Here is a 24,057-nt window from a genome sequence, read left to right as displayed (position 1 = left end):
ACACCCTTATTTAAAAAGGGTAGTAGGCAGAAGGCTGGAAACTATAGACCTGTTAGCCTAACATCTGTGGTTGGTAAAATGTTAGAGTCCATTATTAAGGAGACAGTAACGGGACATTTGGATAAACATAATTTAATAGGGCAAACTCAGCATGGTTTCATGAAGGGGAAGTCATGTTTAACAAATTTGCTTGAGTTTTTTGAGGAAGTAACATACAGGGTGGATAAAGGGGAACCAGTGGACGTAGTGTATTTAGACTTCCAAAAGGCATTTGACAAGGTGCCACACGAAAGATTATTGCTCAAGATAAAAAATCACGGGATTGGGGGTAATATTCTGGCGTGGGTGGAGGATTGGCTCTCTAACAGAAAGCAGAGAGTTGGGATAAATGGTTCATTCTCAGATTGGCAACCAGTAACTAGTGGTGTTCCGCAGGGGTCAGTGCTGGGTCCCCAACTCTTTACAATCTATATTAACGATTTGGAGGAGGGGACCGAGTGTAACATATCAAAGTTTGCAGATGATACAAAGATGGGAGGGAAAGTAGTGAGTGAGGAGGACATAAAAAACCTGCAAAGGGACATAGACAGGCTAAGTAAGTGGGCAGAGATTTGGCAGATGGAATACAATACTGGAAAGTGTGAGGTTATGCACTTTGGCAGGAAAAATCATAGAGCAAGTTATTATCTTAATGGCAAGAAACTGGAAAGTACTGTAGTACAAAGGGATCTGGGGGTCCTGGTGCACGAAACTCAAAAAGTTAGTATGCAGGTGCAGCAAATGATTAAGAAGGCCAATGGAATGTTGGCTTTTATTGCTAGGGGGTTGGAATATAAAAACAGGGAGGTATTGCTGCAGTTGTACAAGGTATTGGTGAGGCCGCACCTGGAATACTGCATACAGTTTTGGTGTCCATACTTAAGAAAAGACATACTTGCTCTCGAGTCAGTACAAAGAAGGTTCACTCGGTTAATCCCGGGGATGAGGGGGTGGTCATATGAGGAGAGGTTGAGTAGATTGGGACTCTACTCATTGGAGTTCAGAAGAATGAGAGGCGATCTTATTGAAACATATAAGATTGTGAAGGGGCTTGATCGGGTGGATGCGGTGAGGATGTTCCCAATGATGGGTGAAACTAGAACTAGGGGGCATAATCTTAAAATAAGGGGCTGCTCATTCAAAACTGAGATGAGGAGAAACTTCTTCACTCAGAGGGTGGTAGGTTTGTGGAATTTGCTGCCCCAGAAAGCTGTGGAAGCTACATCATTAAATAAATTTAAAACAGAAATAGATAGTTTCCTAGAAGTAAAGGGAATAAAGGGTTACGGGGAGCGGGCAGGAAATTGGACATGAGTCTGGGTTCGGAATGGTCATGGCCCTGTGGGTAGTGGAGCGGGCCCAGGGGCCGTGTAGACTTGTTCTGCTCCTACTGTGTTCTAATTCTGTTAGATTTCAGGAGATGGTTTTATTCCTGTTCCTGGCTGGGGTGGAGATCGCCTTTACAGAAGGTAAGTACTGTAGAAAATATAGGGACAGAGTGATCTCCTGGAAGAATTTCGATCGCCTAGATGGGTCGGAGAGGAATTTCCCAGATTTTTTTCTCCCAAATTGGCCATTGGGTCTTTATCTGGTTTTTCGCCTCTCCCGGGAGATCACATGGGTTCGGGTGGATGCAGAGTGATAGAAGATTTGAGGTTAGGATCAGATCAGCCATGATCTTATTGAATGGTGGAGCAGGCTCGAGGGGCCGATTGGCCTACTCCTGCTCCTATTTCTTATGTTCTTATGTTCTTATTCCTGGACTGAGGCGGGAGCAGTGTAATACACTCGGTCCTCAGACTGCAATTCCTGGACTGAGGCGGGAGCAGTGTAATACACTCGGTCCTCAGACTGCAATTCCTAGACTGAGGCGGGAGCAGTGTAATACACGCGGTCCTCAGACTGCAATTCCTGGCTGAGGCGGGAGCAGTGTAATACACGGGGTCCTCAGACAGCAATTCCTGGCTAAGGTGGGAGCAGTGTAATACACGAGGTCCTCAGACTGCAATTCCTGGACTGAGGCGGGAGCAGTGTAATACACGGGGTCCTCAGACTGCAATTCCTGGACTGAGGTGGGAGCAGTGTAACATTGGCAGCCCTGGGCATTACATTGTTTGACTGAAGCAATAACAGTATAATATGGTCGACCCTAGAATTGCATTTCCTGGACTGAGGCATGAGCAGTGTAATCTTGCCTGCCAAGGGAATGATATTCCCGTTTTGAGACTGGAGCTAAGTAAACTGGTCTGCCGTAGGGATGTAATTCCTGAACTGAGGCGGGAGCAGTGTAATCTTGGTGGCCCTGCAATTAATTCCCTGATTGAGGCGGGGGAAGTGAAATCCAGGCGGTCATGGACTGAAAATCCTAGTCAGAATCAGGTGCAGACTAACCTTGGCCTCCCTGGAAGGAAATACTTGGACTGAGGCATAAGCAAGCTAATCTAGGTGGTCCAGGGAATTAAATTCCTGGACTGAGGCCGGGCCATTATAATCTTGCCTGCCCTGGGAATTAAAGTGCTGCACTGAGGGAGGGGCAGTGTAATCTCGGTGGCCCTGGGAATAGAATTCTTGGATTTAGGTTGGCACAGTGTAATTTAGGGGTCCCTGGATATGAAATTCCTGAGCTGAGGTGGGAGCCGCGTAATCAATAAGGCCCAGCGATTGAATTTTCAGGATTTTGATGGGAGCAGTGTAATCTAGGTGTCACTGGTTGTGAAATTCCTGAGCTGAGGCGGGTGCAGTGTAATCTAGGTGTCCCTGGTTGTGAAATTCCTGAGCTGAGGAAGGAGCAGTGTAATAAAGGTGTCCCTGGTTGTGAAATTCCTGATCTGAGGCGGGAGCAGTGTAATCTATGTGTCGCTGGTTGTGAAATTCCTGAGCTGAGGTGGGAGCAGTGTAATCTAGGTGTCGCTGGTTGTGAAATTCCTGAGCTGAGATGGGAGCAGTGTAATCTAGGTGTCCCTGGTTGTGAAAGTCCTGAGCTGCGGCGGGAGCAGTGTAATCTAGGTGTCGCTGGTTGTGAAATTCCTGAGCTGAGGCGGGAGCAGTGTAATCTATGTGTCGCTGGTTGTGAAATTCCTGAGCTGAGGTGGGAGCAGTGTAATCTAGGTGTCCCTGGTTGTGAAATTCCTGAGCTGAGATGGGAGCAGTGTAATCTAGGTGTCCCTGGTTGTGAAATTCCTGAGCTGAGGTGGGAGCAGTGTAATCTAGGTGTCGCTGGTTGTGAAATTCCTGAGCTGAGGTGGGAGCAGTGTAATCTAGGTGTCGCTGGTTGTGAAATTCCTGAGCTGCGGCGGGAGCAGTTTAATCTAGGTGTCGCTGGTTGTGAAATTCCTGAGCTGAGGTGGGGGCAGTGTAATCTAGGTGTCGTTGGTTGTGAAATTCCTGAGCTGAGGCAGGAGCAGTGTAATCTAGGTGTCGCTGGTTGTGAAATTCCTGAGCTGAGGTGGGAGCAGTGTAATCTAGGTGTAACTGATTGTGAAAGTCCTGAGCTGAGGTGGGAGCAGTGTAATCTAGGTGTAACTGGTTGTGAAAGTCCTGAGCTGAGGCGGGAGCAGTGTAATCTAGGTGTCGTTGGTTGTGAAATTCCTGAGCTGAGGCGGGAGCAGTGTAATCTATGTGTCGCTGGTTGTGAAATTCCTGAGCTGAGGCGGGAGCAGTGTAATCTATGTGTCGCTGGTTGTGAAATTCCTGAGCTGAGGCGGGAGCTGTGTAATCTAGGTGTCGCTGGTTGTGAAAGTCCTGAGCTGAGTTGGGAGCAGTGTAATCTAGGTGGCCCTGGTTGTGAAATTCCTGAGCTGAGGCAGGAGCAGTGTAATCTAGGTGTCGCTGGTTGTGAAATTCCTGAGCTGAGTTGGGAGCAGTGTAATCTAGGTGTCCCTGGTTGTGAAGTTCCTGAGCTGAGGTGGGAGCAGTGTAATCTAGGTGTCCCTGGTTGTGATATTCCTGAGCTGAGGCGGGAGCAGTGTAATCTAGGTGTCGCTGGTTGTGATATTCCTGAGCTGAGGCGGGAGCAGTGTAATCTAGGTGTCCCTGGTTGTGATATTCCTGAACTGAGGCGAGAGCAGTGTAATCTAGGTGTCGCTGGTTGTGAAATTCCTGAGCTGAGGCGGGAGCAGTGTAATCTAGGTGTCCCTGGTTGTGAAAATCTGGAGCTGAGGCTGGAGCAGTGTAATCAAGGTGTCGCTGGTTGTGAAATTCCTGAGCTGAGGCGGGAGCAGTGTAATCTATGTGTCACTGGGTATGAAATTCCTGGAATGAGGAAGAAGCATTTTGTGCATGCAGCCCTGGGAATGGAACTCATGGGCTGAGGCGGGAGCAGTCTAATCAAGGTCTCGCTGGAAGGAAACATTTGTAATGAGGCGGGAATAGTGCAATGTGGGCTTCGCTGGGAATAAAATTCCTGGACTGAGGTGGGAGCACTGCAAACTTGGTGACCGTCGCAATGAATGTCAAGGAATGCGGCATGAGGGATGTAATCTAGGCAGCCCAAGGAATGGAATTACTGAACTGAGGCGGGAGCAGTGTAATCTAGTTGGCCTGGGAATGCCTTTCCTGGACTGAGGCCTCAACAGTGCAATCTAGGCTTAGCTGGGAATGACATTCCTCAACTGAGGGAGCAGCAGTTAAATGTAGATGGCCCTGGTGATGACATTCCTGAAATGAGGCACGGGCATTGCAATCTTGCTGAACCTGGGAATTAAATTATTTTTCTAAAGCGGGGACAGCGTAATGTAGGCGGCCCTGGGAATAAAATGTCTGAAATAAGAAGGGAGCTATTTAAGGTGGGCGACCCTGGGAATGAAATTACTGGATTGAAGCGGGAACAGCTCAATTTAGGCTGCCCTGGGAATGCCTTTCCTGGACTGAGGCCTCAACAGTGCAATCTAGGCTTAGCTGGGAATGACGTTCCTCAACTGAGGGAGGAGCAGTTAAATGTAGGTGGCCCTGGTGATGACATTCCTGAAATGAATTGCAATCTTGCTTAATCTGCGAATTAAATTATTTTTCTAATGCGGGAACAGCGTAATGACCCTGGGAATAAAATGTCTGAAATAAGAAGGGAGCTGTTTAAGGTGGGCGACCCTGGGAATGAAATTACTGGATTGAAGCGCGAACAGCGCAATTTAGGCTGCCCTGGGGAAGAAATCCTGGACTGAGGTTGGAACAGTGCAATTTAGGCTGCACTAGGGATGAAATTCCTGGACTGAGGTTGGAGCAGTGCAATTTAGGCTGCACTAGGGATGAAATTCCTGGACTGAGTTTGGAACCGTGCAATTTAGGCTGCACTAGGGGTGAAATTCCTGGACTGAGGTTGGAACCGTGCTATTTAGGCTGCACTAGGGATAAAATTCCTGGACTGAGGTGGAACAGTGCAATTTAGGCTGCCCTACGGATGAAATTCCTGGACTGAGTTGGAACAGTGCAATGTAGGCTGCCCTGGGGATGAAATTCCTGGACTGAAGCAGTAGCAGTGTATTCGAGGCAGCCCTGGGAATGAACTTCCTGGTCTGGGGTGGGAGAGTGAATTCAAGGCTGCCTGTGAAGGAAATTTCTGAACTCAGGGAGGAGCATTATAATATAGGCAGCTCTCGGAATTAAATTCTTGGATTGACACGGGAGCAGACTTATCCGGGCTGCCGAGGGAATTATGTGCGCGGACAGAGGTGGGAGCAGTGTAATTAAGGCAGACCAGGAAATGGAATTTCTGGACTAAGGCAGGAGCGGTGAAATCTGCATGACATTCAGGCCTGGCCTGATAAGTAGCAAGTAACATTCGCGCCACACAAGGGCCAGGCAATGGCTATCACCAACAAGAAAGTGTTTAACCAGAGCAACTTGACATTCAACAGAATTACCATCGCCGAATCCCCCACCATCAATATCCTGGGGTTTCAGCATTTACCAGAAACTTTACTGGACCAGCCACATAAATACTGTGGCTACAACAGCGGTCATAGGCTGGGTATTCTGCGAGAACTGTCTCACCCCTTGACCCCCCAAAGCCTTCCCACCATCTGCAAGGCACAAGTCATGTATATGATGAAAAATTCTACACTTTGCTGGGTGAGGGCAGCTTCATCAACACTCAAGAAGCTCGACACCAGACAGAATAAAGCAGCCCATATAACTGCCACCCCATCCAACATTTTAAGCATTCCTTCCCTCCACCACCGGCGCACCGTGGCTGCAGTGTCTATCATGTACAAGATGCCCTTCAGCAACTTGCCAAGGCTTCTTCGACAGCACCTCCCAAACCTGCGACCTCTTCCCCTGAGAAGGACAAGAGCAGTAGGCTCATGGGAGCAATAACTAGGGCTGTAGAGAGGGCTTTAAACTAATTAGTGGGGGGGAAGTTTTAAGAGAGCGAAAAATATAAATGACAGCGGAGAAGGCAATAGAGCAAGGTAGCAGTGGGGGAATTAAAAACCAGAGCGCGTCAGGAAGGGACAGAATGTATAATGATAAAGGTAAAGTAGTAAAAGGGGTAAAAGCAGGAATAAATTGTAAGTAAACATGTTTTAAAGTTCTTTATCTGAATGCACGCAGCATTCGTAACAAAATTGATGAGTTGATGGTGCAAATAACTACACATGGGTATGATCTGGTGGCCATTACAGAAACATGGCTGCAAGATAATCATGATTGGGAACTAAACATACAAGGGTATTTGACAATTAGGAAGGACAGACAGGAAGGAAAGGGAGGTGGGGTTGCTATGTTAATCAAGGATGGAATCACTGCAATAGTCAGAAATGATATTGGGTCAAAGGATTAGGATAGTGAAACAGTTTGGGTGGAGATAAGGAATAATAAGGGGAAAAAGTCACTAGTGGGCGTAGTCTATAGGCCTCCTAACAGTTGCAACTCTGTTGGTCGGAGTACAAATCAGGAAATAGTTGGGGCTTGTTGTTGTGTATGTACCTTTAAGAGAATAACTGATCTCAGACTGCAGTACCGGCAGTGAGCGCCCCTGTATAAAAGGCGCTAGAGAGCCTCTGTTGGTTAGATTCGTTTATGCCTTTCACCAGTAAACATCTCTTTGTTTCTCTCCTGCTAGTCCGTGTCTCAAACATTCACGGACTTAACACTGGCGACAAGTTAGAAACGAACTTACCTGCAACTCAGCAGCAGCTCCGACGACGTGTTGAAGGTCGGAGCCAGATAAAAAAAAAAAAATAGGCCATTGAAACTCGAGAAACGTGCGTCGACCGTCAATCATCGATTTCAAAACTTGCAGGAGAGACTGCCCAGAGCCAGGCTGGGTTCCTCGGTCCGTGGTTTCCCAGCTAATCGGGCTGGTGGCAGGTAGTGCTCTGATCCTTCCTGGGCTGCGGCGGGCTGAAGCTCGATCGGGTGGCCTTTCAACGGGGCCGGGCAGCGAATCGGGAAGCAATGAGAGAGAGAGAGAGGGTGGAGCATACAAGGCATGGCCGGTGTTTCGAAGCTGGGCAGCGTTCGGACCTCAGAAGAGGGAGGGAAGTGTTCCAGAGGGTCCGCTCCATGACGGGAAGATAATAAAAGAAAATGAATTAATATTTAACGCGCAGGAAACCGTGGAAAGCAGCGCTAACAACAGCAGGGAAGAAGGAAAAGCGCGGGAGGCGCCATTTTGTTAAATCGGAGAAGAAGGCAAAGCACGGGAGGCGCCATTATAGATTTGCAAGATGCCGAAGACTGGCTGTATCACTGCTTTGATAATACATTAGAGGACTGGACCATGTATGTGGAAAGAGTCGAGGTATATTTCGAGGCAAATGAAATAGCGGAGGGAAAAAAGGCATCAACATTGCTAAACGTAATGGGCGCTAGAACGTACGGCCTATTGCGGGATCTGATTACTCCAGCCAAACCGATGGTGAAGAGTTTTAACGAAATTGTTGCTGTTCTACAGGAGCACTTAAACCCTGCACCGCTGTTGATAGCAGAAAGATTTAAATTCCACAGGAGAACTCAGTACAAAGATGAGAGCAATGCTGAGTATCTTACGGAGCTACGCAAGCTATCAAAGCACTGCCAGTTCGGAGCAGGACTGGCAGATACCCTACGGGACAAATTTGTCTGTGAACTCCTGAGTGAAGGAACACAGAAGAAGTTACTCACAGAAAAAGAGCTGACGCTAGATAAGGCTTTCAGCGTGGCAGTATCGTATGAAGCAGCAGCCAGGGCAGCTGCAGAAATTCAACAAAATCCACAGGAATATGGCACCCACGAAATGACATGGGGATTTGGAAAATGGTTATCGCTGCGGCAGAACTAACCATGACCAGAAGGACTGCTGGTCCAAAGACAAAATATGCAGACGATGCGGGAAGATTGGACACATTGCACGAGTTTGTAGGTCTGGGAAGAAGACCAGTGACAACAAAAAGTCTACTAAGGAACCGTACAAGAATGTACTAAAGATGACGGACAGTAGTTCCGAAGACCAGATGAGCGATAGTGATTCAGAGAACAGGAGATTAAGCTGTCTCAAACTTCACAATGTAATCGCAAAAGAGGATCACCGAACCATTTGGGTCACCCTCACGATAGCAGGGTCCCAAGTTAAAATGGAATTGGATACAGGATCAGCGCTAACCATCATGAATCGACGAGACTATGAGCGGCTATTTTCACACATACCCTTGAGAGAGACATCCATCGTCTTGATGACGTATACAGGGCAAAAAGTATACCCCAGAGGAAAAATAAGGGTGCCTGTCGAATGCAATGGCAAGAAAATACAGAAATTGTATCTCTACATACTGCCAAATGGTGGACCACCGTTATTGGGATGGGAATGGATCAGGAAGATAAACTTAGATTGGCATTCCATTCATGCAATGACGGTGGATGGTAAAAAAGATGAAGACGTCACTCCTGGACGATTGTCAACAATCTTAGCTAACGCCAAAGAGGTATTTCAACAAGAACTGGGCACGCTTAAAGGCGTAACCGCCTCATTAAAAATAGAAGAGAATGCAGTTCCCAAGGTTTTCAAAGCGAGACCGGTACCATATGAAATTCGTCCAGCCGTCGAGGCAGAGCTGGAGAATCTGGAGAAGGCGGGCGTGTTGTCTTAGGTCGACTGGAGCGAGTGGGCGACACCCATCGTTCCTGTCATGAAGAAAATGTTAAGCAATAAGTCCGGAGAGCCAAGGAAGATTCGCATCTGTGGGATTTCAAGGTGACGGTGAACCCTAGCCTTCACACAGTACAATATCCTCTTCCAAGGATAGAAGACATCTTCGCCTCACTGTCTGGAGGGAAGCGTTTTACAAAAATTGACCTAGCACAAGCATATTTGCAGATGGAGGTTGAAGAATCCGCTAGAAAGTATCTCACGATAAACACTCACAAAGGTCTTTACCAGTATCATCGATTGGTATTCGGAGTAGCATCGGCTCCGGCGATATGGCAAAGAGCGATGGAACAAGTCCTGCAAGGGATTCCGGGGACTCAGTGTTACTTGGACGACATCCTTGTAACAGGTGAAATTGACAGTGAACACATTAACAACCTAGAACAGGTGCTCACTAGACTACGGGAACATGGGCTGCGAGCCAACCGCCCCAAGTGCGAATTTTTTAAGAAACAGGTATCGTATTGTGGCCACGTGATTGATGAAGAGGGGTTATATAAGTCCCCTGACAAAATTGAAGCGGTTGTTAAGGCCCCAGCGCCGGAAAATGTGTCGCAACTGAGGTCATTCCTCGAGTTGGTGAATTACTATCATAAGTTTTTGCCGAATTTGTCGACAATTCTGCATCCACTGAACACCCTGCTACGAACGGGGGTAGCATGGAAATGGAGCGATGATTGTAAACGTGCTTTTCAGAAGAGTAAGGACTTAATCACTTCGAAGGAAGTATTGGCTCACTACAACCCAGCACTGCCAATCAGGCTGGCGTGTGATGCATCTCCCTACGGCATTGGGGCAGTACTGTCACATAAATTCCTTGATGGGTTGGAGAGGCCGATAGCTATTGCGTCACGCTCGTTAATTTCTGCCGAGCGTAACTACGCCCAGATTGACAGAGAGGCCCTCAGCCTAGTGTGGGGAGTGAAGAAGTTCAATCACTATGTGCACGGTCAAAAATTTACTCTACTAACCGATCATCAACCTCTTGTCTCCATTTTCAACCCTCAGAAGGGCGTACCGATAATGACAGCACAATGGCTGCAGAGATGGTCCCTTTTCCTAGGGGCACACCAATATTACATCGAGTACAAAGGAACTAAACAGCATGGAAATGCTGATGGATTGTCACGTCTACCGTTGCCGACGGTGGAAGAAGAATACCTTGCAGTGGATCCAATGGAGATATTCCACTCGACCATAGTCGAATGTCTCCCTGTGACGAATGCAAACATAGAAAAGGAAACACGGAATGACCCGACACTATTACGGGTCTATGATTTAACGGTGAAGGGATGGCCAACACATGGCGCGCCACTGCTGCCAGCATTCTCGCCAAGAAGAGAACACCTGTCAGTGTGCAGAGGAACCTTGATGTGTGGATCCAGAGTAGTAATTCCACCTAAGTTGATGGATAGAGTGCTCAATGAGCTTCATGAGGGTCATCTGGGTGGGGTAAAAATGAAGAGCTTAGCCAGAGCGTTTGTGTGGTGGCCGGGAATCGATAGAGAAATTGAAGAGATGACCAAGAGCTGTGCAGGATGCCAGAAGGTCCAAAACGCCCCACCACAAGCTCCTCTGCATCCATGGGAGTGGCCCTCACCTCCATGGCAAAGGGTGCACATTGATTTTGCTGGTCCCTTCATGGACTCGATGTTTTTAATTGCAGTGGATGCACATTCAAAGTGGCCAGAGGTAATAAAAATGGCCTCAACCACCACGGAAAAAACTATCGCAGTTTTACAAACCATATTCGCCAGGAACGGGCTGCCTGAACAGATTTGCTCTGACAATGGACCACAGTTTGTGTCTGAAGAGTTCCGGAGGTTCTTAAAGAACAATGGTGTTAAGCATTACACATCTGCTCCATATCATCCAGCCACTAATGGATTGGCCGAGAGGTTTGCCAAACATTCAAGAAGGCTTTCAAGGCAATGTGTAATGAAGATATACCCCTACAACACAAGGTGGACAACTTCTTGTTTGCCTACCGGAATGCGACACATGCGGTTACCAACCAAACTCCAGCCATGATGTTCTTCAATCGAAGACTACGATGCCGCTTGGATTTGGTTAAGCCAAACGTCCGAAGAGATGCGGAGAACAGGCAGTTTTAGAATATGAATGAAAGGCCGACCAGGAGTTTTAAGGAAGGTCAACCAGTTTTGGCCCGGGACTACCGCACTGAGAAATGGCAGCCAGGAACGATTTGTACACGACAAGGACCTCTCATATATACCGTGGACGTTGGGGAGAGCATTGCAAGACGCCATGCTGACCAGATTCTAGAGTCACTGGAAAACGTCAACTCCACACCACGATCTGATACACCTGGTAATGAAATCGACGTTCCAATTGCAGCTACCGCAGAACCGGTAATATTGGAAGCAGAGGAAACAAACGACGACATAGATTCCGACTCAACATTGCCAGCAGAACCTGATACTCCAAAGAGGCGTTATCCAGACAGAATTAGGAAGCCTCCTCAAAGACGGAACTTATAATTGCTTAAACTTAACCAATGTATCTAGCAACAGTAATTGTGATTGTAATTCATTATCATTAGTTGTTAAATGAATGTTATGTACTGTTTATCTAAAAGGGGAGGAATTGTTGTGTATGTACCTTTAAGAGAATAATTGGTCTCAGACTGCAGTACCGGCAGTGACCACCTCTGTATAAAAGGTGCTAGAGAGCCTCTGTTGGTTAGATTTGTTTATGCCTTTCACCAGTAAACAACTCTTTGTTTCTCTCCTGCTAGTCCGTTTCTCAATCATTCACGGACTTAACACTTGTAATAAGGGAACAGCTATAATCATGGGGAATTTTAACTTTCTTATTGACTGGACTAATCAAATTGGGCATGGCAGCATTGAGGTAGAGTTCATAGAGTGTATTAGGAACGGGTTCCTTTAGCAGTATCTAACTGAACCAACCAGGGGGCAGGCAATCTTAGATCTAGTCCTGTGTAATGAGACAGGATTAATAAAAAATGTCCTATAAAGGATCCCCTTGGAATGAATGGCCATAATATGGTTGAATTCCAAATTCAGTTTGAGGGTGAGAGAGTTGGACCTCAAACCAGCGTACTAAGCTTAAATAAAGGAGACTATGAAGGTATGAGAGTAGAATTGACTAAAGTGGACTGGGAAAACAGATTAAAGTGTAAGATGGTACAAGAGCAGTGGTCTACATTCAAGGAGATATTTCACATCTTTCAAGATAAATATATTCCACTGAGGGGAAAGGGGAGTAAAAGAAAAGACAGCCATCCGTGGCTTAGTAAAGTAATAAAGGATAGTATTCGACTGAAAACAAGGGCATATAAATTAGCCAAATCTAGTGGGAGGAGAAAAGATTGGGAAGCATTTAAAAGCCAGCAAACAATAACTAAAAGATTAATTAAGAAAGGGAAGATAGATTATGAAAGTAAACTAGCAAAAAATATAAAAACAGATAGCAAGATTTTCTACAGCTATATAAAAAGAAAAAGTGTGGCAAAAGTGAACGTTGGTCACTTAGAGGATGGGACCGGGAAACTAGTGGTGGGGAACATGGAGATGGCAAAGACGCCGAACAAATATTTTGTATCAGTCTTTACAGTAGAGGACACTAAAAATATCCCAACACTGGACAAACAGGGGGCAATTGGGGGGAGGAGCTAAACACGATTAAAATCACAAAAGAGATGGCACTCAGTAAAATAATGGGACTTTAGGCGGATAAATCCGCCAGACCTGATGGCCTACATCCTAGGGTCTTGAGAAAAGTTGCGGTAGGGATTGTGGGTGCATTGTTGATCATTTTCCAGAACTCCCTGGACTCAGGAATGGTCCCGGCAGATTGGAAAACTGCTAATGTAACACCCTTATTTAAGAAGGGAAGTAGACAAAAAGCTGGAAACTATAGACCAGTTAGCCTAACATCTGTGGTTGGCAAAATGTTGGAGTCCATTATTTAGGAAACAGTATCAGAGCATTTGGATAAACATAATTTAATAGGACAGAGTCAGCATGGTTTTACGAAGGGGAAGTCATGTTTGACAAATTTGCTCGAATTCTTTGAGGATGTAACATACAGGGTGGATAAAGGGGAACCAGTGGATGTAGTGTATTTGTGCTTCCAAAAGGCATTTGACAAGGTTCCACACAAAAGATCACTGATCAAGATAAAAAATCACGGGATTGGGGGTAATATACTGGCATGGGTGGAAGATTGGCTATCTAATAGAAAACATGGTTTTACGAAGGGGAAGTCATGCTTGACAAATTTGCTCGAATTCTTTGAGGATGTAACATACAGGGTGGATAACGGTGAACCAGTGGATGTAGTGTATTTGGACTTCCAAAAGGCATTTGACAAGGTTCCACACAAAAGATTACTGATCAAGATAAAAAATCACGGGATTGGGGGTAACATACTGGCATGGGTGGAAGATTGGCTATCTAACAGAAAACAAAGAGTTGGGATAAGTGGTTCGTTCTCGGGCTGGCAATCAGTAACTAGTGGTGTCCCACAGGGATCAGTGCTGGGACCCCAACTCTCTACAATCTATATTAATGATTTGGAGGAAGGGACCGAGTGCAAGATATTCAAGTTTGCCGACGATACAAAGATGGGAGGGAAAGCAGTGAGTGAGGAGGACATAAAAAACCTGCAAAAGGACATAGACAGGCTAAGTGAGTGGGCTGAGATTTGGCAGATGCAATATAATGTTGGAAAGTGTGAGTTTATGCACTTTGGCAGAAAAAATCAAAGAGCAAGTTATTATCTGAATGGAGAGAAACTGCAAAGTGCTACAGTACAAAGGGATCTGGGGGTCCTGGTACATGAAACACAAAAAGTTAGTATGCAGGTGCAGCAGGTGATCGGGAAGGCCAATGGAATCTTGGCTTTTATTGCAAGGGGGATGGAGTATAAAAACAGGGAAGTGTTGCTGCAGTTATACAGGGTATTGGTGAGGCCACACCTGGAATACTGCATGCAGTTTTGGTTTCCATATTTAAGAAATGATATACTTGCTCTCGAGGCGGTTCAGAGAAGGTTCACTCGGTTGATTGCAGAGATGAGGGGGTTGACGTATGAGGAAAGGTTGAATAGGTTGGGACTCTACTCATTGGAGTTCAGAAGAATGAGAGGCGATCTTATCGAAACATATAAGATTGTGAGGGGGCTTTATCGGGTGGATGCGGTGAGGATGTTTCCACTGATGGGTGAGACTAGAACTAGGGGGCATAATCTTAGAATAAGGGTCTGCCCTTTCAAAACTGAGATGAGGAGAAACTTCTTCACTCAGAGGGTAGTAAATATATGGAAATTGCTACCCCAGAGAGCTGTGGAAGCTGCAACATTAAATAAATTTAAAATGGAGATAGACATTGTCCTTGCAGATAAGGGAATTAGGGGTTACGGGGAGAGGGCAGGGAAGTGGACGTGAGTCTAGATTCAGATCAACCATGATCCTATTGAATGGCGGAGCAGGCCCGAGTGGCCATATGGCCTACTCCTGCTCCTATTTCATATGTTCTTATCACCTCCAAGCTCCCCTCCAAGGCACACACCATTCTTACTTGGAAATATATCATCGTTCATTCATCGCCACTGGGTAAAATTCCTGGAACTCACTCTCTAACAGCATTGTGGTAGTCCGTTCAATACATGGACTGCAGTAGTTCAAGAAGGTGGCTCACCACCACCTTCTCCTGGGAAATTAGGAATGGGCAATAAATACAGGCGTTGTCAGCGAAGACCATATCCCATGAACAAATTAAACAAAATCTTAGTGAGCCTCGGATGAAATTCTTGGATAGATGCGGAAGCAGTTTGACCCACTCCGCCTATGGTTTGAAGTTCATGGACAGAGACAGGAGCAATATAAACTAGGTGGCCCAGAGAATACAATTCCTGGACTCAGATAGGAACAGTGTAATATGGCATCCCTGTCAATGAAAATTCCAGATTGAGGCGGGGGAGTGGAAATCTAGGCGGTCCAGGGAACCTAATTCCTGGACTAATGGATGGTGAATGTAATCAATCCGGCCCTCTAATTCGAATGAGGTGTGAGTAGAGCAATCTGCGTGGACATGTGAATTTAATGCCTAGACTGAGGGAGGAACAGTGCAATCCAGGTGGAACTGCGAATGAAATACCTGGAGAGTGCCATCAGCAGTTTAATCTTGGTGGCCCTGGGAATTAAATTCCTGGACTGAGGGAGGAACAGTGTAACCTAATCTGCTCTGGGAATGAAATTGCTGGACTGAGGGAGGAGCAGCAAATCTTGGTAATCTGGGAATAAAATTCCTGGACTGAGGTGAGAGCAGTATTCACTAGGCGGCCCTACGATTGATTTTCCTGAAGTGAGGCGGGAGCAGTGAAATCAGTACGCCCCTGGGAATATAATCCATGGACTGAGGGAGGAGCAGTGTAATGCAGGTGGCTCTGGGAATGTCATTACTGGACTGAGGCTGGAGCAGTGTAATCTAAGCGGCACTGGGAACGAGAATTCCTGGACTGAGATGGAAGCAGATTACTGCAGGTTGCCCTTGCCATGGAATTAATGGTTTGAGGCGGGATCAGTGTATTCTAGGCTGTCCTGGGAAATAAATTCATGGTCTGTTGCGGGAGCAAAGCAATATAGGATGCAACTAGATTTACATTACCGGATTGAGGCCGGATTAGTGTAATCTAGACAGACCTGGGAATGCAATTTCTGGACTGAGGCGGGAGCAGTGCAATCTGGACGAGATTCAGGCTTGGGCTGATAAGGGACAAGTTAAATTTGCAACACACAAGTGCCAGGCAATGATTTTCACACAAAAGAGAGAGCCTAACAACCGCCCCTAGATAGTCAACAGCATTACCATCGCAGAATCCCCCACCAGCAAAATCCTGGATACCACCATTGACCAGAAACACAACTGGACCAGCTTCATAAATACTATGGCTGCAAGAACAGGTCAGATGCTGAGTTTTCTGCGTCGAGTGACTCACCTTTTGATTCACCAGAGCCTTCCGCCATCGACAAGGCACAAGTAAGGAGTGTGCTGGAATACTCTGCAGTTGCCTGGATGAGTGTAGCATCAACAACACTCAATAGGCTCGACACCATCCAGGACATAGTAGACCGTTTGGTTGGCACCCCACCATAAACATTCACTCCCTCCACCTTTGGCGTACTGTGGCTGCAGTGTGTACCATGTACAAGATGTACTGCAGCAACTTGCCAAGGCTTCTTCAACAACACCTCTGGAACACTCGACCTCTACCACCTGGAAGGACTAGGGCAGCAGGCTCATGGTAACACCATCACCTCCAAATTCCCCTCAACACCATCCTGAATTGGAAATATATCGCCGTTCCTTCATTGTCGATAGGTCAAAATCCTGGAACTCCCTTTCTAACAGCACTGTGGGAGTACTTTCACCACACTGACTGCAGCGGTTCAATAAGGCGGCTCACCACCACGGTCTCATGGACAATTAGGTATGGGCAATATATGCTGGCCTTGCCAGCGATACCCAAATCCCAGGATCAAATAAAATAAATCTTAGTGACCCTGGAATTGAAATTCCAGGATTACGGCGGGAGCAGCGAAATCTACACTGTCCAGGGGATGAAATTTCTGGATAGAGGCAGGAGTAGTGTAATATAGTCAGCCCTATGGTTGAAATTGCTTGACTCAGGCAGGAGCAGTGAAAAATAGACTGTTCATGGAATTACATTTCTGGATTCAAATGTGAAATGTATAATCTGGGCGGCCTTGAAAATGAAATAACTGGAGTGAGGCGGGAGCAGTGTAAAGTAGGCTGCCCTGGGAATTGAATTCCTTGATTGACGAGGTTCCTGTGTAATCTTGGCGGCCCAGAGAATTAAGCTCCTGGATTGAAGTGGGAGCAGTGAATTCTAGCTAGTCCAGAGAACAAAATTCCTGAACTCAGATAGGAGCAGTATATGTAGGCCTCCTACATTATTGGACTGAGGCGGGGACAGTGTAATCTAGGCAGTGCAAGGGATTTAAAATGCTGGACTGAAGCAAAAGCAGAGTAATCTAGGCGGCCCAGGGAATAACATTCTTGGACTGAGGAGGACGCAATGTATTCTAGCCAGCCCTCGGAATGGAATTACTGAACTGAGGTGGGAGCTGTGTAATCTAGCCAGCCTGGGAATGACATTCCTGGACTGAGGAAGCAACAATGTAATCCCGGCGGTCCAGGGAATAAATGTCCTGGACTGAAGCCGGAACAGTGGAAACGCGTCAGCCCAGTGAACACCATTCCTGGACTCAGGCCAGTGTGTCATGTGTGATTACAATCTTTCCATCACTGTGTCCATCTCTAAGTTCCTGCCGTTTAGGAATATTTATTGATGGTGACTATTTTTGCCTTGTTAGTCTGGGTTTGAATACATCAGATAACAAGATTGGGGGAATCCAGCCTCCTCTCTTCTTTTATTCATATTGTTTCTGTCACTTTCTCCTCTTTTGTTCACTGGTTGTGTTTAATTCAGGAAGAGAAACTCCATTCTCTTTGATCAATCTCGGTATTTTATGCTCGGCTGAAATATTCCACATTCGGTCACTTTTAATTTAAAACTGTGTACAACATGCTAACCTAGGTTGTGTTGCAATAACGTGTTGATTTGACATTGGGTCACTGAGTGTGTTTGTTCAATGTCTGTAATTAATGCTATTTACAGTGAGGCCTAATTATATCGCTCAGGGATTTTGCTCTGCTATAAAGAAGGAGCTCCCTTCACTGTCTCACCTCACACAGTCAGCGCGCTGCCTCCAGCATAAAGACCACCAGCGACTCACAGACCGGAAGATATGGCTGTGCCACCTCCACCGCCCCCTCCGCCTCCCCCGCCCCTTCCTGATAATTGGCTTGAAAATGTGCGGATAGCTAACTTATTTAATGAAATACAAAAGATTTACTACCCAATCCTCGCTACTGTTGGAGTTCCGAGTAAGTTCAATGACCAGTTATGAATTCCATAAACCATGTTACACTGTAATATTATTCTTGCTATTTACAGTGTGATTTTATTCATTAATGATTTTCTGTGCTTGCATTTCTCGCATCATCTAAATCGTTTAAATGCAAGTCTTTCTTTTTATCAATGTTAATGCATGAGTTGTTGTATAAAAATACTCGGATTGCCTCGCTACAGTTGGTGCTCCTGTTAAGACTCTATATCTAATAATTAATTATGTTAGTTATGTTTAACAGATTTAATGTTCTTATAATTTCCTCCCCCACCCCGGCAGCCCTCGCTGCTGTTGGTGCCCCTGGTAAATCTCTGTATGCAGCTTTCAATTCTGTAAATAATGCTTAACTGTATTTCTCTCCTTCTTTCCATGTTCCTTGTCATTCCCCATGCTTTCCGCGCTGCTGTCCGCTATTGATTCTGTACGTGATACGGTGTTACCGAGTTTGCAATATTCTATGTTCATTTCAAGCAATGATATTGAACCCAGACTCTTTATTTAACGAATTTCCGTCTGCTATCCACACTGAACATTCCTAACAGATAAGAAAAATGTTTTCTTGGATTATGAAACTTTTCACGTAATGGCAAAGGTCTTCGACCTGAAACGTTAACTCTGTTTCTCTCTCTCCACAGGTGCTGCCTCAATTGCTGAGTATTTGCAACAGTTTCTGCTTTCATTTCAGATTTCCAGTATCCACAGTATTTTGCTTTTATTTTCGATTAATGATCGGAATGACTATTTAAACAGAGTCACAGGAAGAAAATCCTGGCAGGTCATATTCATATCTTTAAATGTGTGAAATATCCGCTAATCATTCAGTTCCAGTCACTGTCTCTTTTTCCACCAGCTCCAGTTCAGCATTCGTGGCACTGCTTCAGGTAGTTGGAACAGGATTACAAGGATAATTTACATTCTCATAAAATGTTCTTTAGCCAGATTTCAATACAGTAACGTGCAATCTTTGTTTTGAATTTACAATTAAGTCACATACCCGTCTGGCACAGTTCAGTGGATCTCTCAGTGAGACCCAGTGTGGTTCTCTATTGCCTCCTGATGTACTTCAGGATTAACAATCCCAGCTGAGGATAAGACAATCCTTTGATATTTTGTCCTCTAATATTCTCTGCACAAGGTTGGAAACCAACATGTGAAATGTACAAGGATAATTCTCTTCAATTTGTGTTCAGGTACTTTACAAAATCGTTCAGCAGCACTTTGCCTGTTGGATTATTCGTCTGAATTCGATGTTGTTAAATACATTTACTGAGGCATTTATTGCCAATGATAACTATGTATTGCAATTCAGAATCCATTTTTTTGCAATGTTATTTGGAAAATCTTCCTTTCAATGAGCTACAATTTGCGTATTTCAAGAAAAATGCGGTAAACTCAATCCTCAAAGCAAGTCTGACAGCCTAGTTGTCTTTATAACTGCAGTTCATTTGTATTTATCTTAACATGGTCGTATTACATCCGTACATTTTAAATAGAATTGACTGTAATTATTGCATGCCAAGTTTGCAGTTTCTGTGGCATTCATTTACTGTTCTATATATAAAGGATATTCAAACCAAGATCAGGAATCCAAGCGGGATTTCCGAAACCCGAACACAGGGCACAGAAGCGAACTGCACTGCTCAAATTGCTGACTGGTCCTGGGACACGGAGTTCTGTAAGAGTAAAATAACATAGGAACATAGGAAGAGGTGTAACGCATTTAGCCCCTCAAGCCTGTTTCGGCATTTAATGAGATCATGGCTGATCTGCGACCTAACTCCTTATACACGACTTTGCCCCATATCCCCAAATATCCTTGGTTAACACAAATCTATCAATCTCAGCCTTAAAATTGACAATTGATCTAGCATCAACTTCAGTTTTGTGGAAGAGAGTTCCAAACTTCTACCAACCTTTGTGTGTAGAAGTGTTTCCTAATTTCACTCCTGAAAGGTCTGGCTCTAATTTCTAGACGGTGCTCCCTAGTCCTAGAATCCCCAACCAGGGAAAAGAGTCTCTGCCTATCTACCAATCTGTTCATCTTAATAACTTGAAAACTTCGATCAGATCACCCCTTAACCTTCTAGATTCTAAGGAATTCAATCGTAATTTGTGTAATTTCTCCCCATAACTTAACCCTTGGAGTCCGGGTGTCATTCTGGTAAACCTACGCTGCACTTCCTCCAAGGCCAATATATCCTCCCTAAGGTGTGGTGCCCAGAAATGCTCACACTACTCCAGGTGTGATCTAACCAGGGCTTTGTATAGATGCAGCATAACCTCTACCCACTTGTGTTCTCGGGCTTTAGATATAAAGGCCAGCATTCAATTAATGTTTTTGATTATTTTCTGTACCTGTCGATGATATTTTAATGATCTATGTAGATGCTCCCCTGCCTCATTTGAGCGCCACTCGTTTTAGCTTCTCACCATTTAGAAAGTACCCTGTTCGATCCTGATCATGTACAAATTGGAAAACCTGACATTTGAATTCGTTAAAACCCATTTGCCACATTTTTGCCCATTCACTGAATCTATCGATATCCCTTTGTAATTTCATGCTTTCATCAATACTGCCTACATTGCTGCCTAACTTTGTGTCATCCGCAAATTTGGATATATGACGTTCTATGCCATCATCTACGTCGTTAATAAAAACTGTGAATAGTTGAGGCCCTATCTGGTCCTGGGAATGTGTCACACTTTAGAGTCATTATTTTATTTGTTACTATTTATTTATTGACAATTTTATTGAGTCCCAGTCTCTGATACAATATTAGTTTCCTTGGGATTTCCGGCATGCTTCTTCCTCTACAGTAAATACTGAAACAAAGTCTGTTTTCAACATGTCCGCCATTTCCTTATCATTGACAATATCACAACTTTCAGTTATGAAGGGTTCAAATTTACTCCTGACCACCCGATCTTCATAATATAATTGTAAAATTTATGTGTGTCGATTTTGATATCCCTTACAAGTTTCTTTTCATAATCCCTTTTGTAGCTCTTAGTAACTGTTTTGTGACCGTTTGCTGTTCTTTGTATCTTTCAAATTCGCCAGGATCTGTGCTACATTTTGCATTTATATAGGCTTTGCCATTTATTTCCATGCTGTCCCTTACCTCTTTAGTCGTCCAGGGCTGTTTATTACAAATAGAGCTCTTGCCCCTCAGGGGTATAGACTGTTTCTGTATTAGCTGAAATTATTTTTTGGACATCCCCACCGATTGTCTGTTGTTTTACCCATTAACAGTTTTGCCAGTTTACTGTGGACAGTCTCTGCCTCATCCCGTTGAAGTCAGCCTTACCTAAACCTAGAATCCTAGCAGCGGTTTTGCGTATCTCTTCATTGAACTCGATCATGTTCTGATCACTATTAGAAAAATGTTTCATTAGGCTGTTAAGTAAATCTGGCTCATTACTCATTAATAAATCTAACATGGAATGCCCCTTGTTGGTTAAGAACCTATTGCTACAGAACACTATCCTGGACACACTCAATAAATTCACTACATTTCTGAAATGTGCTAATCTGCTTTTCCCAATCTATTCCTGACATACTCTAGTCCTTTGCATCCCTGGTACCTCACCTGATGCTTTATATATGCTGAGCTAAAGGTAGATCTATCATTTCATCTCTCAGTGAGAAAACAGCTGTTACTTTTATGTATGTATTTATTTCATTTCATTTATTGATTAATTATTCAGACAATAAAGATTTACAGATTCAAAGGTAATATAATTAGATTATATCAATGATCGTCGGTAATTAGATTCAGATTTCACCCCGAATTCCATTAAAATGCTGCTTTTGCTGCCAGCCTGATGTAAATCTTCACTGTTTATTACATTCCGCAGTTAACTTAGTGACCATTGTGATCCTGTCTCGGGGAAAGTGCGGTCTCTCCACATGTGTCACTCACTACCTGGTGGCCATGGCAGCGGTGGATCTACTGGTCATTATCATCGACCTGATATTGAGGCAGATTCCAATTACTTTTAAGAAACGATTTGCTCCTGTGTATTCTATCCCCGTGTGTAATATCCACGCCGTCCTGCTTTATGCAGTCACAGACTGTTCTGTCTGGTTCACTGTCACTTTCACCTTTGATCGTTTTGTGGCAATTTGTTGCCAGAAGCTGAAAACTAAATATTGCACTAAGAAAACGGCTGCTGTGGTTCTAGGAACAGTGACTGTGCTGAGCTGTTTAAAGAACGTTTTCTGGTATTTTATGTTGACAGATAAATATGTGCTAGAGAACACCCCCTGGTTCTGTGATGTAACACTCGAGGTTCAGTTTTCACCGGCCTGGGGGGCAATCGAGTTCCTTCATCATATTCTCACCCCGGGGGTCCCATTTGTTCTGATTCTGCTGCTCAATGCTGTCACCGTCAGACACATTTTAGTGTCCAGCAGAGCCCGCAGGAGACTCCGGGGTCCCAGCAGTGGGGAGCGTCCCAGAGACCCAGAGATGGAGAGCCGAAGGAAATCCATCATTTTACTGTTTGCTATTTCGTGCAATTTCATCCTGTTATGGTCTGTGATTATGGTCTATTCTATATATAACCGGGTGTGGCGATTGGTTGATTATATTGTGTCTCTACCTATATATTTTCCAGGTTTGGGACAAATGCTCCAACTACTGAGTTGCTGCACAAACACTTGCATTTATGCCGTGACACAGACTAGGTTCAGACAGCAGTTGAAAAATGTGTTGGAATATCCCTTTACTTTAATTGTAAAACTCATTAAAGAATGAGATGAACTGAAGAAGTTCCTGCATCAGAACGTAACCCCATCTCATATTCTGTCCAACCCAGTCTAACCGCAGGGCCAGTGATATATGTTAGTATTAGCACACTCACTGACACACTGTCTGCATCATAACCCAGCGGCTGAGACATCCTATGAAATGTAAAACACTGCCACTGACCTCAGAAATATTAGCACACTGAAAGTGGTAACTGGTTTATATTAACACACTCACTGGAACACTCTGATCATACTGTTATACTGCCAAACGCTGATAGTAATCAACAAAATACTCCCCCAGATCCGCTGCTGATATTTACAATGAAACCCCCGGTAAATATTAACCCAGTCCATGTTCAAATATTAACTGAATCACAGAACACCGCGCAAATATGAAAATACCGGCAGAGACATTCTTTGTGCAATGACATTCTCCAACACAACCACAATAAATATAAACACAAGCATAGAGACACATTTTTCATTGTATTACACTGTCATCGGTGTCCTGTGGAAAAATCTCACCCACTCTCTCGCCTGGCATGCCCCACATCACTCTTTCTCTCACACTCTATGTCTGCAATTGTAACATTTGCTGCTGCATCAAAATTCCACAAAGTACTGCTGCCCTCCCCATTGTAGCATTTACTGCCGCCTCCCAATTCCACAAAGTACTGCTGCCCTCCCCATTGTACCATTTACTGCCGCCTCCCAATTCCACAATGTACTGCTGCCCTCCCCAATTGTACCATTTACTGCCAACTCCCAATTCCACAATGTACTGCTGCCCTCCCCAATTGTACCATTTACTGCCGCCTCCCAATTCCACAAAGTACTGCTGCCCTCCCCAATTGTACCATTTACTGCTGCCTCCCAATTCCACAATGTACTGCTGCCCTCCCCAATTGTACCATTTACTGCCAACTCCCAATTCCACAACATACTGCTGCCCTCCCCAATTGTACCATTAACTGCAGCCTCCCAATTCCACAATGTACTGCTGCCCTCCCCAATTGTACCATTTACTGCAGCCTCCCAATTCCACAATGTACTGCTGCCCTCCCCAATTGTACCATTTACTGCCGCCTCCCAATTCCACAATGTCCTGCTGCCCTCCCCAATTGTACCATTTACTGCCACCTCCCAATTCCACAATGT

The 24,057-nt window shown here is 44.9% G+C and overlaps 1 protein-coding gene across 1 annotated transcript; it reads left to right on the top strand.

Moving 5' to 3' along the window:
• Positions 1–17,936: 17,936 nt before the first annotated feature.
• Positions 17,937–23,514, top strand: LOC147091167 (putative G protein-coupled receptor 139). The gene is made up of 2 exons (XM_085976666.1): positions 17,937–18,123; positions 22,005–23,514. Exons 1-2 carry the CDS (start codon positions 17,985–17,987, stop codon positions 22,904–22,906), a joined length of 1,041 nt encoding a protein of 346 aa, XP_085832792.1. The 5' UTR covers positions 17,937–17,984; the 3' UTR covers positions 22,907–23,514.
• Positions 23,515–24,057: the final 543 nt, after the last annotated feature.

Source organism: Somniosus microcephalus, unplaced genomic scaffold, assembly GCF_052327205.1.
Source record: "Somniosus microcephalus isolate GS21.2 unplaced genomic scaffold, FLI_Smic_1.0 unresolved_chr3, whole genome shotgun sequence".
Lineage (NCBI taxonomy): Eukaryota > Metazoa > Chordata > Chondrichthyes > Squaliformes > Somniosidae > Somniosus > Somniosus microcephalus.
Note: the sequence above shows the minus strand (reverse complement) of the source record. Positions and strands in the feature narration are given on the sequence as shown.